General features: G+C 40.9%; 1 protein-coding gene across 1 annotated transcript; it reads left to right on the top strand.

The window, feature by feature from the left end:
• LOC109841507 lies at positions 7,640–8,311 on the top strand. Its single transcript, XM_020410471.1, has one exon. It carries the CDS (start codon positions 7,640–7,642, stop codon positions 8,309–8,311), a length of 672 nt encoding a protein of 223 aa, XP_020266060.1.

Raw genomic sequence — 11,977 nt, 5'->3', positions numbered from 1 at the left:
AAGATAGATGTTAATTGTGATGATGAAACATGTTATTGCACGGTGTGGTGCATAGCAGGTTTGACATTCTTGGTTTTACCTTGGACTGCAGCCTTGTGTGAACCCAGGGGCGTCACAGTTGGTATCAGAGCTCTAGTTCCAGTATCCTTAGGATCATCCTGTGTCGAGTCGTGGAGCTAGGATAGAGTTTCTTAGGATTCATGTATAGGGTCCGATAAGAATTTCCTAGTATGAGTGAGGACGATATATGCGTATATCTCAAAATTTGAAATTTTTTTTTTATGACAACTATTTTGTATAAACTTAAAGTATTTGTGCAAATACTATATGTAGTGAAAATTTGTATTGTGATACGCTATTTATAGAGGTCTATTTTGACTCCTAAACTCTTATTTTCTTTTGAGCAGAGATGTCAGAATATGATATGTCACGTACTCAGAGATCTGGACAGGCTGAACCACAGCAAAATCCACCTGAGCCGTAGCAGGCTCCCCAGTACCTGGTAGATCTTATAGCTCCCCTAGTCGCTAGGATAGCAGCAATCGAGGAGCTTGTGGCGAATCACATTACACCACCACCACCAGTAGCCGAAACCGCCATTTCTCAAGAAAATGAGACAGCTAAGTTTCAGAAGGGCAAGGAAGGGAGTGCTGAGAGAGGGCACGTCGGAGGCAAGGGTAAGAACAAGAGACCCTTATATCGACCTCAGCAGCAGCAGCAGAGCCCTCATAAGAAGGGATCCCAACAGGATCAGAGAGAAAGTCAGCAGCATAAATTCCGGGGATCTTGTTTTAATTGTCGCAAGGTCGGACACAAGGCATTAGAGTGCCGCAGTGCACCAACAAGAGCTCAGAAGGGAAATGGTCCAACTCAGCAGCAACGGAAGACTGAAGGACAGGTTCTAGCAGTTCAGGAGGTTTCCCAGGGGCAGATTGTCCCATATTCTCCAGCACCAGTGATAGAGTAGTCTTTAGCCACCAGCAGAGTATATGCAGTAGTTCCGCATGATCATGAAGCTAATGGAGCAGTTTTGGAGGGTACGTTCTTTGTGAATTCCTTTCCCACCCGTATTCTTTTCGATTCGGGATCTTCGCATTCCTTCATATCGCATGCATTTATTTTAGGTGAGGTATCGCTTCTGGAGAGCGTTTGTAGGAGGTGTACCGTCAGTTTAGACGAGTCGGAGTTCATAGTGGATTTGATAGTGTTGCATATGTCCGAGTTCGATATTATCCTTGGTATGGATTGGTTGTCTTCCTACCATGTTAGCATTGACTGCTTTGCGAAGACAGTTAAGTTGCGAGCGTCCGACGGGTCCGAGATGATTGTAGCTACCTCTTAGGGCAACCGACTTGCGGAGTCATTTCTGGCGTACATCGAGGAGGTGATGCGACGGGATCAGGGAGCTGAGTTATTAGAGACTAGAGTTGTCTCAGAGTATCAGGATGTCTTTCAGGACATACCTGGATTACCTCCAGTGAGAGAGGTGGGATATCCCGCGCACCCTATCGCATGGCGCCAGCTGAGATGAGGGAGCTTCAGACCCAGTTGGATGAGTTGTTAGCTCAGGGTTTTATTCGCCGGAGTCATTCTCCGTGAGGCGCGCCGGTCCTCTTCGTGAAGAAGAAGGACGATAGTATGAGATTATGCATAGATTATAGAGAATTGAACAAGGTCACTATCCGGAATAGGTACCCACTACCTAGGATTGATGACTTGTTTGACCAGTTGTAGGGTGCGCAGTATTTCTCAAAGATTGATCTTCGTTCGGGCTATCATTTGTTGCGGGGCTATCATTAGTTGCGGGTTAGGGAGATTGATATTCCCAAGACCGCCTTTCTTACTCGATATAGTTCTCTCGAGTTCTTGGTCATGCCATTCGGATTGACCAATGCACCCGCGGTATTCATAGACTTGATAAACCGGGTTTTCCGTCCCTTCTTGGATCAGTTTGTGATCGTCTTCATCGAAGATATACTCATTTACTCGGAGTCGGAGGCGGATCACGAGGAGCATCTGCGGATAGCATTGAGGACTCCTCAGGAGCATCAGCTATATGCTAAGTTCAGCAAGTGCGAGTTTTGACTTTCAGAAGTCAGATTTCTTGGTCATGTCATCAGTCGAGAGGGTATAGCAGTGGACCCGGCTAAGGTCACGGCAGTTCTTGATTGGGAGCCAACGAAGACGGTGACAGAGATTCGCACGTGCAGCCATCTTGGAGTGACAGAGTTGTCAGAACTCAGTTGGAAAACTATTGAATTCAAATCCAGAAGGAGGAAATTTCCAAAGCGCCTAAGACTGATTGGGCCGTTGGAGCAGATGGAAGTCTACGGATGAAGGATAGACTGGTTATGCCAACCAGTGCAGAGCTTAAGAGGGAGTTGCTAAATGAAGCACATCGTACTCAGTTCATAGTACATCCAGTGACCCCTAAGATGTACAAGGACCTAAAGAGACACCTTTGGATGGAGTGTTATGCGTAGGAAGATTTCAAAGTATGTAGCTAAGTATCTTACCTGTCAATGAGTAAAGGCGGAACACCAGAGACCAGTAGGATCACGTCAGCTTTTAACCATTCCGGAGTAGAAGTGGGCGGACATTTCTATGGACCTTATTGTAGAGTTGTCGAAATCGAAGAAAGAGAATGATTCGATTTGGGTGGTAATGGATGGACTGATGAAGTCAATACATTTTTATTCCAGCAAGGACTAACTATACAGCTGAGATGTATGCGAGGATACCTATTCAAGAGACTATTCGACTTCATGGAATTCCAGATGCGATAGCATCAGATTGAGATTTCAGTGTTCATTCCACATTTTTGGGAGGGTTTCCAGGATTCTTTTGGGCAACAGATTTATCGTACTGTAGTGCATTTCATCCATAGATGGATGGTCAGATGGAGAGAGTAAATTAGATGTTGGAAAATAGATGCCGGGCTTGTGTCATTGACTTTCAAAGTAGCAATTCGGAAGACGGAAAAAGGTTACGACGAGACACATTGGGCCGTATCAGATTTTGGAGAGCATTGGAACTGTGTCATACAAACTAGATCTTCTAGAATCGATGTCTAGTATACACAATGTATTTCTTGTTTCTATGCTTAAGAAACAATTACGTGATGAAGAACAGTAGTGAGTGTTGAACGCATTAGAAATTTAGCTTCAGGATGGTTTGACTACGATTGAAATCCCAGTTTGTATACTTGCTAGAGAAGACGAGAAATTTAGAAACAGATATTTTTTTTCCCCTTGGAGAAAACTCAGTGGAACCAGAAAGGAGTTGAGATGATCTTCAGGGTCGCGAAGATGTTATGCCGCGCGACTTCCTGAACCTATTGAGGAAGTGCATTGATTTATGTGTACGATTATTTGTGTGGTTATATTTTGATTTAACGCTAGTATGAGGATATTTTCAATTAATTCTTAATCTTTCGGAACACATGGTATATATATGGGGGGTTCCTTGTTTGGATTTTTCACCCGATGTACTAGTTCCACTAGATTAGGATTTTAGCGAAAATATTATCATTTTAGATCGTTAAGTATAAATATCTCTATATGTTTATCTGGAAGTTCATGTTGTGAGATGCGTATGGTTTCCGAATTTCGAGTGTAAAACCCCGAAATTTTATAATGAAATGGTGTGATTAATAGTAATAAATCTTTCTTTAGTGATAAATAACCATACATATATATGAGATATATATGTTTATCAGTGTTTGGGAACCCACCAGGTGTTAGTAAGTGAGAGTAATCGAGTAGTAGCTGGCCAGCACAAAAAATACCTGAACCAGACATTTTAGTGCTGACCGGTCGACCGGTACGGTCGACCGAGCAGCGGTCAGTTTGTTTTCCAGGTTCCTCTTTTTACGATTTCGGTTTTGGGCCTTAGAGGGTTTCGGGTCGGGTTTAGAAAAGGGTATATAAGCATCTGCTCACGAGAGAGCCTCCAGGGGTTCTGAAATCAAAACCCTAAAACCCCTCTCCCTTCCTTTAAACCCTAAGCCTCTGTTTTGATGATTTGGGGAAGCTCTTGAGGATTTTTTCGGCAGGATTCAGGGATTTCAGTAAAGGGAAGCAACCTACTGAAGATCTAGGGCTTTTGTCAACACTCAAGGCGAGTATCATCTCGCCCAATCCCTCACCCCTATTTTTCTATGATTTTATTTCGATTTTTCATGAGTTTTTGAAGAGCCCAACTGGTATTTTTGTATAAAATTAGTTCTTTACATTATGGGTTGCAAGAATCGACATTTCAGTTTATGAAAGTTCACCAACGTTTTGTCTAACAAAGATCTAGATCTGAGTTTTCTTAAACAAGAGTTAACCATGATTTACTGTCATTTAAAACGTTTCTAATTTGTTCCTCATGTATTTTGAAATATTGGGAATATGGATTTTATGCTTGAGACTAGTTATTTTTCTTCAGAACGTTAGAACTTGTTACCGTAGGAGTTCTGTCAAATTTTGTTTCAGGTTTCGAGCTGACAGAAACCCAGAATTGGGTTTCTGTCCGCTCGGCGGTCGACCGGCGCGGTTCGACGCTGAGCTCGATTTTAAGTTTCGGTCGAGCACGCCGCTATTCGGCCGACGCGCATTATTTCGGTCGACGCCTCGTCATTTCGGTCGACCGCGATTATTTTCGGTCGACGCCGCAGACATTATTTCGGTCGACCTCCGAAGCGGTAGTATCAGAGATCGGTCCCGACGACTCCGGTCGACGATCGCCTGTCCTGTGGTATTTCCTGGTTTTGGGGTATTGTCATTTCACCTCCATATTTGGCGAGTTTAACTAGACTAACTGACATTGGTATTTAGTCTTGCTATGTACCCAGGCACAATAGATGACCTGAGGGCATCAATTGTGGATATATACACTGATATGATTATGAATTGACATAAGTAGTTTTCACTATATACCACAGCGATATTTTTTTTCAGTTTCTAAGTCCTCGTGTGTTGGACTATGATTTATAGAAGTCCTTGAGATTTGGACTGTGAGTTATGAAAGTCCTCGTGTTGGACTGTGATTTATAGAAGTCCTCGTGTTGGACTGTGATTTATAGAAGTCCTTGAGATTGGACTGTGAGTTATGAAAGTCCTCGTGTTGGACTGTGATTTATAGAAGTCCTTGAGATTGGACTGTGAGTTATGAAAGTCCTCGTGTTGGACTGTGATTTATAGAAGTCCTCGTGTTGGACTGTTTGGAGACTACGACATAAATAGTTCCTGATTTGGACAAAGTTCTTAACCCTGCTCATGACTTCTTCATAGAAGTTCACGACATGATGTTGACATGACACTTATGTAAGTAATAACATGGTATTCATGTTAGCTATGGTATGGCACTGTATACTGTTCTGAGATTTGCTGTATTTCTTTTATTATTGTTACTGTACTAGAACCTCGGGTTTGGTGTTTAGAGATTTACAATTTGAGATACAAGGTATATACATGAGGGTTTCCTTGTTTGGATTATTTCGCTCGACGTACCTATGCTCGTGTTGTAAATTTCTAAATACTTAAACCCTCTTTAGTAGGATCAATGATTTTAGATCTATTATATATATTATCTGTATTTTCTTATGCAACGAGCCCTGTTCCCTTGGGGTTGGTTGTGATGTTACTCGCTAGCGCTTTGACGCTCATTGTCCCTCCCCCTTTCAGGTCATGAGCTAGGAGCACGGAGAGCCGCAGGTTGATAGCGAACCACATTAGTGTTCAGCTTTACTTTCTAGCTATGTATTATTTTTCTTTGGGCTCCACTGTAGTGAGGTTAGACATTTGAGAGTCTTGTTCTAGAAGTTGTAAAGGCTGTATTATCATTTCTGTATTGTTCTGGATTATGTATTTCTGTATTGTTGGATGATGAGATATTTATGTGACTAGTTTATCTACTCAGATCTTGGCTATGTATTTCTGTATGTGGGATGATGAGATATTTATGTGACTATTAGCATTTCATCAGTCTTCCTTGTATTATCTTTTACCTGTTTTGTACCTACACCAGTTGTTGATTCTACTAGATGGATGTTAACTGTGATGGTGAAACATGTTATTGCACGGTGTGGTGCATAGCAGGTTTGACATTCTTGGTTTCACCTTGGACTGCAGCCTTGTGTGAACCCAGGGGCGTCACACCCTGAGATTATCTCAAATGGTCCTGTTCTCTCTGATATTCAGCGCAGTATGTTAAGTGCTCCAGTTTCAAGAGATGAGATAAAGAAAGCAATCTTCTCTATGTCGGATGAGAAAGCTCCTGGTCCTGATGGCTTCAATGCCTCATTCTTTAAATCTGCTTGGAATGTGATTAGTGAAGACTTATTCCTGGCTGTAGAGGAATTCTTTTGTTCTGGAAAGCTTTTGGGTGCATTCAATAACACATTGATTACTCTTATACCAAAGATCCTAAATCCCAAATCACCATCTGATTTCCGTCCAATATCATGTTGTAATTGTGTTTATAAGATCATCTCAAAGATCATTGCTACCAGAATCCAAAGTGTGATGGGATATCTTATATGTGATGCACAGAGTGCTTTTGTTAAGGGGAGGGTTATCTCAAATAACATTTTACTGGCACATGAGCTAATCAAGCATTATGGGAGGAAGCATAATTCTCCAAGAGCTATTCTCAACATTGATCTCAGGAAAGCTTTTGATACTATTGACTGGGATTTTATTGAAGCAATGTTAAAGGGTTTAGGGTTCCCTGAAAATATGGTAAAATGGATCATGGTTTGCATCACTTCTCCTAAATTCTCATTATCTCTTAATGGAACTTTGCATGGATTCTTCAAAGGTGCTAGAGGGCTGAGGCAGGGGGATCCACTTTCCCCTTATCTATTTGTCATAGGCATGGAGTATTTGTCAAGAAAATTGAATACACTGAAGGATGACAGATTATTCAGGTATCACCCTAAATGCTCTAAGCTGAAAATTACTCATCTATTTTTTGCGGATGATCTGCTATTATTTGGAAGAGCTGATATGAATTCAATTATTAGACTCTACAACTGTCTCAATGAGTTTAGTAAGGTCTCAGGCTTGGAAACTAATCCTAGTAAGTGCTCGATATTCTTGAGTGGCATTGATGACAATCAAAAAATGCAAATCTGTTCATATTTGAAATTTACAGAAGGGATCCTTCCTATGAGGTACTTGGGTATGCCCATGATTTCTAAAAGACTTTCATGGCTGGACTGCTCCCCTCTGATCAGTAAAATTTCAGATCAGTTACAGCATTGGCAAAAAAAGAAAGCTCTCTCTTATGCGGGGAGGTTGCAATTGATTAAGTCTGTCATCTTAGGTGTTCATCTTTTCTGGACCAATAACTACATTTTGCCATGTAAGGTGCTGAAGAGAATTGATAAAATGTGCTCTGATTTTCTCTGGGGTAATAAAATTCCACTAATTTCCTGGGCTTCAATCTGTCAGGAGAAAGAGTATGGGGGTTTAGGAGTATTTTCAGCAAAAGATTGGAATTATGCTGCTGCCACTAAATTACTATGGATGATTCACCTCAAGAAGGATCTACTTTGGATAAAATGGGTTCATGAAAATTATTTGAAACGTTCTGATATTTGGAATGTTCGGATGAAAGCTAGTGATTCATGGATGTGGAAACGAATGTTCGGATGAAAGCTAGTGATTCATGGATGTGGAAACAACTCTTGAAAGTTAGAGATTTGATGATAAGAAGATATGGAAGTATCAGCAATCTAATAAACATCATTGAAAGTTGTTGCAAGAGTGAAAATGTCCAAGTTTCCTCTGTATACAGAAAACTGGTTCAACCTGCACATATAGTTAGCTGGAATGGTACAGTTTGGGGTGGTTTTCATTATCCCAAACACTCATTTATACTTTGGTTAGCTATCCAATCAAGATTGCTAACTAAGGAAAGACTGTGTCGCATGAGAATTTTAGACGCTAATCAGAATCAATGTGTCTTATGCTCAAACCACATTGAAACAGTTTGTCACCTGTTCTTTGATTGCTATTACTCTGCTGCTGTGTGGAATTCAGTGATGGACTGGTTAAATTTCAGTTGGAGGTCATGTTCCTGGGGGGAAATCATTCACTGGTATAGCTGCAATTTAAAAAGGAAAGGACTCACTGAAAGTTTGAAGAAAATGGCCCTTTCATCCTCAGTGTATCATCTATGGCAGGAGAGAAACTTGAGGATTTTTCAGTTCAAAACTCGTCAACCTGATGTTTTGTTCCGTGCTATAAAGCTATCAATACTCACTAAAATCTTGAATGGGGAGCTTCCTGTACATATTAGGGAGAAACTTGAAAATTTGTAAAGGAGTATTTCTATAGAAGAGTTGCCAGACTAAGTCTGGTTAAGTGATGTATATAAATTTTCATATTGGAAAATGAATAAAGTTTTCATTGACCAAAAAAAAAAAAAAATCTTTCACTTGCATGCAAACAAACACCCCCTTATACTTTTTCATAACACGGTTTCATTGACCTTGGGTCTTTGAACCATGGTTTAGGAAATGCTATGCGGTTAGGAGGCCAAGTAAAGTGGAATCATGGTCTCGCTAAAGGAAGCCAGGTTGCCAAATAAGGCCTAAAGGTGCTATTTGTTTTGAGTGTAGATTTTATGAAGTTACCTTAGGATGGATTTATAAAGTCATATTTGGTTGGATTTATAAAGAAGTTATGGATAAAGTTATTCCACCTATTTCAGGATATGTTTATTCTCAAAATTCTGCAACTACCCATTTGAATACTTGTACCCTTCACAAGTCTCATTTGCAGTTAGGTACAATTGAAGTTTTGAAACAATTCTTTTTTCCCTCGATTTCAAATTTGTGTTTGGCAAGAATAAACATAATTATTTCACTTATTTCCCCCCTTAACCCTTTGGTTGAAAACACCAAAGTGTTTTGTAATTTACCAGTACACATCTCAATTAATGGAATTGTCTTTTTTTTCTTTCTTTCTTTTTCTTTCTTTTTTTTCGTTCTTTTTGAGCAGAAAAATAGGGGAAGATCCCCATTCATTTCATTCATATATAAAAAGATGGACACGAGGTGGTGTCCTACAAAAATTAAAGTAGAAACGTATTTTTTCTCTCAAATTGGTACACAAGACCTTCTCCATATTTACATCAATGAGGATGACGAGAGGACCCTAGCCATCATTAACCACAACATAAATACAAATATGGACCAAAGTCAGCCACATGACCAAAAGAGGAGAGAAAGAAAAGTTTCTAGCCTGAAAACTAGCAAAACAAAAGTATACATGTGTTTATCTACTTCTAGCAGCCTCAAAAGAAGATAAGTAGTTACCAAAAAAAAATTACAAAGCAGATTAAAGACTTGGGGTGACAGGTTATACTCTAGGTCTTCTTGCCTCTTCTTCTTCTTGCATCTATCCTATGTCAGCCTCTTCTTGCACTATCTGAGCCTCATGCCTTCTTTCTAGATTTCTCGAGACTGAAATTGATGGGAGTTCTTGTCCTTCCATCGCTAGCTTGAGAGCCTTTGTAGTTTTACCTAATGATGAGTCTGTCCATTCATTGATAAAGTGAATTGAAGAGTTAATAACACTTTCGACACTAGGTGTTACATTGTGAAAGACCCTATTGCTCTGTGCATGTCATAATTAAGTACCAACATGTACATGTAGCTGAAAACAGCTCGATTGACAAATAGTTCTTTGTTTAGCTGTCCTAAGAAACCCTCCTTTAGAATGGATGATATCATACAAGTTGTTTGACCATCCATTATGGCCAAAATGAGAGTACTGAAAGAAGCTCGAGATATTTGAAGTGAACTGACAAGTAACAAATAGGTGATTAGACTCTTTCAATTCATTAAGGCAGAGAGAACATCTTTGATCACCCTGCCACCCTTTCTTAATTACTCAAGTGGACTTTGGTATTGAGCTTATTGATAGAGAGCAGCCAGAAAAAAAAAATGACTTTGAGAGGGAAGATGGATTTCCATATTTGCATCGGGAGGTGGGAGGATACACCTCTACTAATAGTAAACTTGTAAAGAGAGTTAACAGAAACTCCCCTGAGTTAATGGAATTGTTGTAAGCAGAAACAATGAATTTATTGGAGATGCACTAACTTCATAAGAAATAATGTCTACAATGTACTGCACACTAAACATCAGCGGTATACTTTTTATTACTCTGATATAACTATACAATGAGGGTAGGTGGTAGCTAACACCATAGGAATTTAATTCGTGTGTTCTTATACTAATTTATCCTTGATTTTTTGCTTATAGGTAAGAAAATGAATGATACTAGGTGATAATTTATCCCAAATTTGTTGGCTTTGACAATAGGATCGGCCAAGTTCAGATCTGGAAAGACTGAGTACACAACCTGTAAACAAAGATTTCTAGGACCGGACAGCACCTGTTTTGCAAACACCCGAACAGCAGCAAAGCACCCGAACCTGGGAGCTTTCCTTTGGGACCAAACAGCAGCAACCAGAGAGCTAATGCTCTGTTTTGGAGGATTAACAGAGGCTGGAATAATGACCTCCTGTTTTGCTGACGAACACAACACAATTAGATGGACCAGGAACCTTTTGAGGTTTTATTAACGTTCTAAAAAAAATTACAAAGACTTGTTTACATATTTATAACCAATAACTAGGAAACCTATCCTAACTGGTATTCTACTATAATTAGAACTCTATCTAATAACATGGATTCAAAACTAACAATTCTATTCTAACTAGGACTGATTAACCACTCACATTCTCCCCCTTAATCTGGACTAGACTCTAAGTCCCTTACACCTAGCAGCTCTCGCATCTCGATGAACTTCACCCTTGCTAGTGCCTTCGTGAGAATATCTGCTCGTTGCTCGCTCGTGCTTACGAACTCCACTTTAATCTGTCCTCGCTCAACACACTCACGAATGAAGTGAAAGCGTGTGTCGATATGCTTGCTTCTTCCATGGCTCGCATCTCGATGAACTTCACCCTTGCTAGTGCCTTCGTGAGAATATCTGCTCGTTGCTCGCTCGTGCTTACGAACTCCACTTTAATCTGTCCTCGCTCAACACACTCACGAATGAAGTGAAAGCGTGTGTCGATATGCTTGCTTCTTCCATGGAAAACTGGATTCTTCATCAAGGCAATCGCAGACTTGTTGTCGACGAAGAGTGTAACCGGCTTGGGCTCACTCCCAATCACCTCGCTGATTAAACTCCTCAACCACAAGCCTTGGCACGCTGCTGCAGTTGCCGCCATAAATTCTGCCTCGCAGGATGATAATGCCACCGTCTTCTGCTTCTGTGATGTCCAAGTGACCAAACTGTCACCTAGATAAAATGCCATGCCGCCTGTGCTGCGCCTGTCATCAACATCTCCCGCAAGATCACTGTCAGTGAATCCCACCAACTCTTCATTGCCTCGACCTCGTTTGTACACCAATCCGTAGGACATAGTACCCTTCACGTACCTCAAAATATGCTTGACAACCTGTCGATGCAAAACTGTAGGGTGCTCCATGTACCTACTCACAATCCCCACGGCATATGTGATATCGGGTCGGGTGTGAGTTAGATACCTCAAAGATCCGATAATGCGTCTATACTCCGTCACGTCCACCGGTGTTCCTTCGGAATCCTTTCCAAGCTTTAGCTTTGTTTCCATAGGATATTGCGTCGGGTTGCAATCCATCATGCCGAACTGACCCAAAACTTTCTTCGCATAGGCCGCCTGCCTTAGCGCAATGCAATCACCTCGCTGATCCACCTCGATACCAAGATAATAGGAAAGCAATCCAAGGTCACTCATCTCGAACTCCTTCATCATCTGTTGCTTGAAAAACTTTATCTCATCCGCCCTCAAGCCCGTAACGATCAAGTCGTCCACGTACACGCCAACAATGAGTGTATCCCCTCTGTTACTCCTTGTGTATACCGCCTGCTCCTGAGTGCATCTTGCAAATCCGATGCCCTTCATGCACTTGTCGAGGCGCGTGTTC

Source organism: Asparagus officinalis, chromosome 5 (assembly GCF_001876935.1).
Source record: "Asparagus officinalis chromosome 5, Aspof.V1, whole genome shotgun sequence".
Taxonomy (NCBI): Eukaryota; Viridiplantae; Streptophyta; class Magnoliopsida; order Asparagales; family Asparagaceae; genus Asparagus; species Asparagus officinalis.
This window is presented reverse-complemented; position numbering and strand designations above follow the sequence as displayed.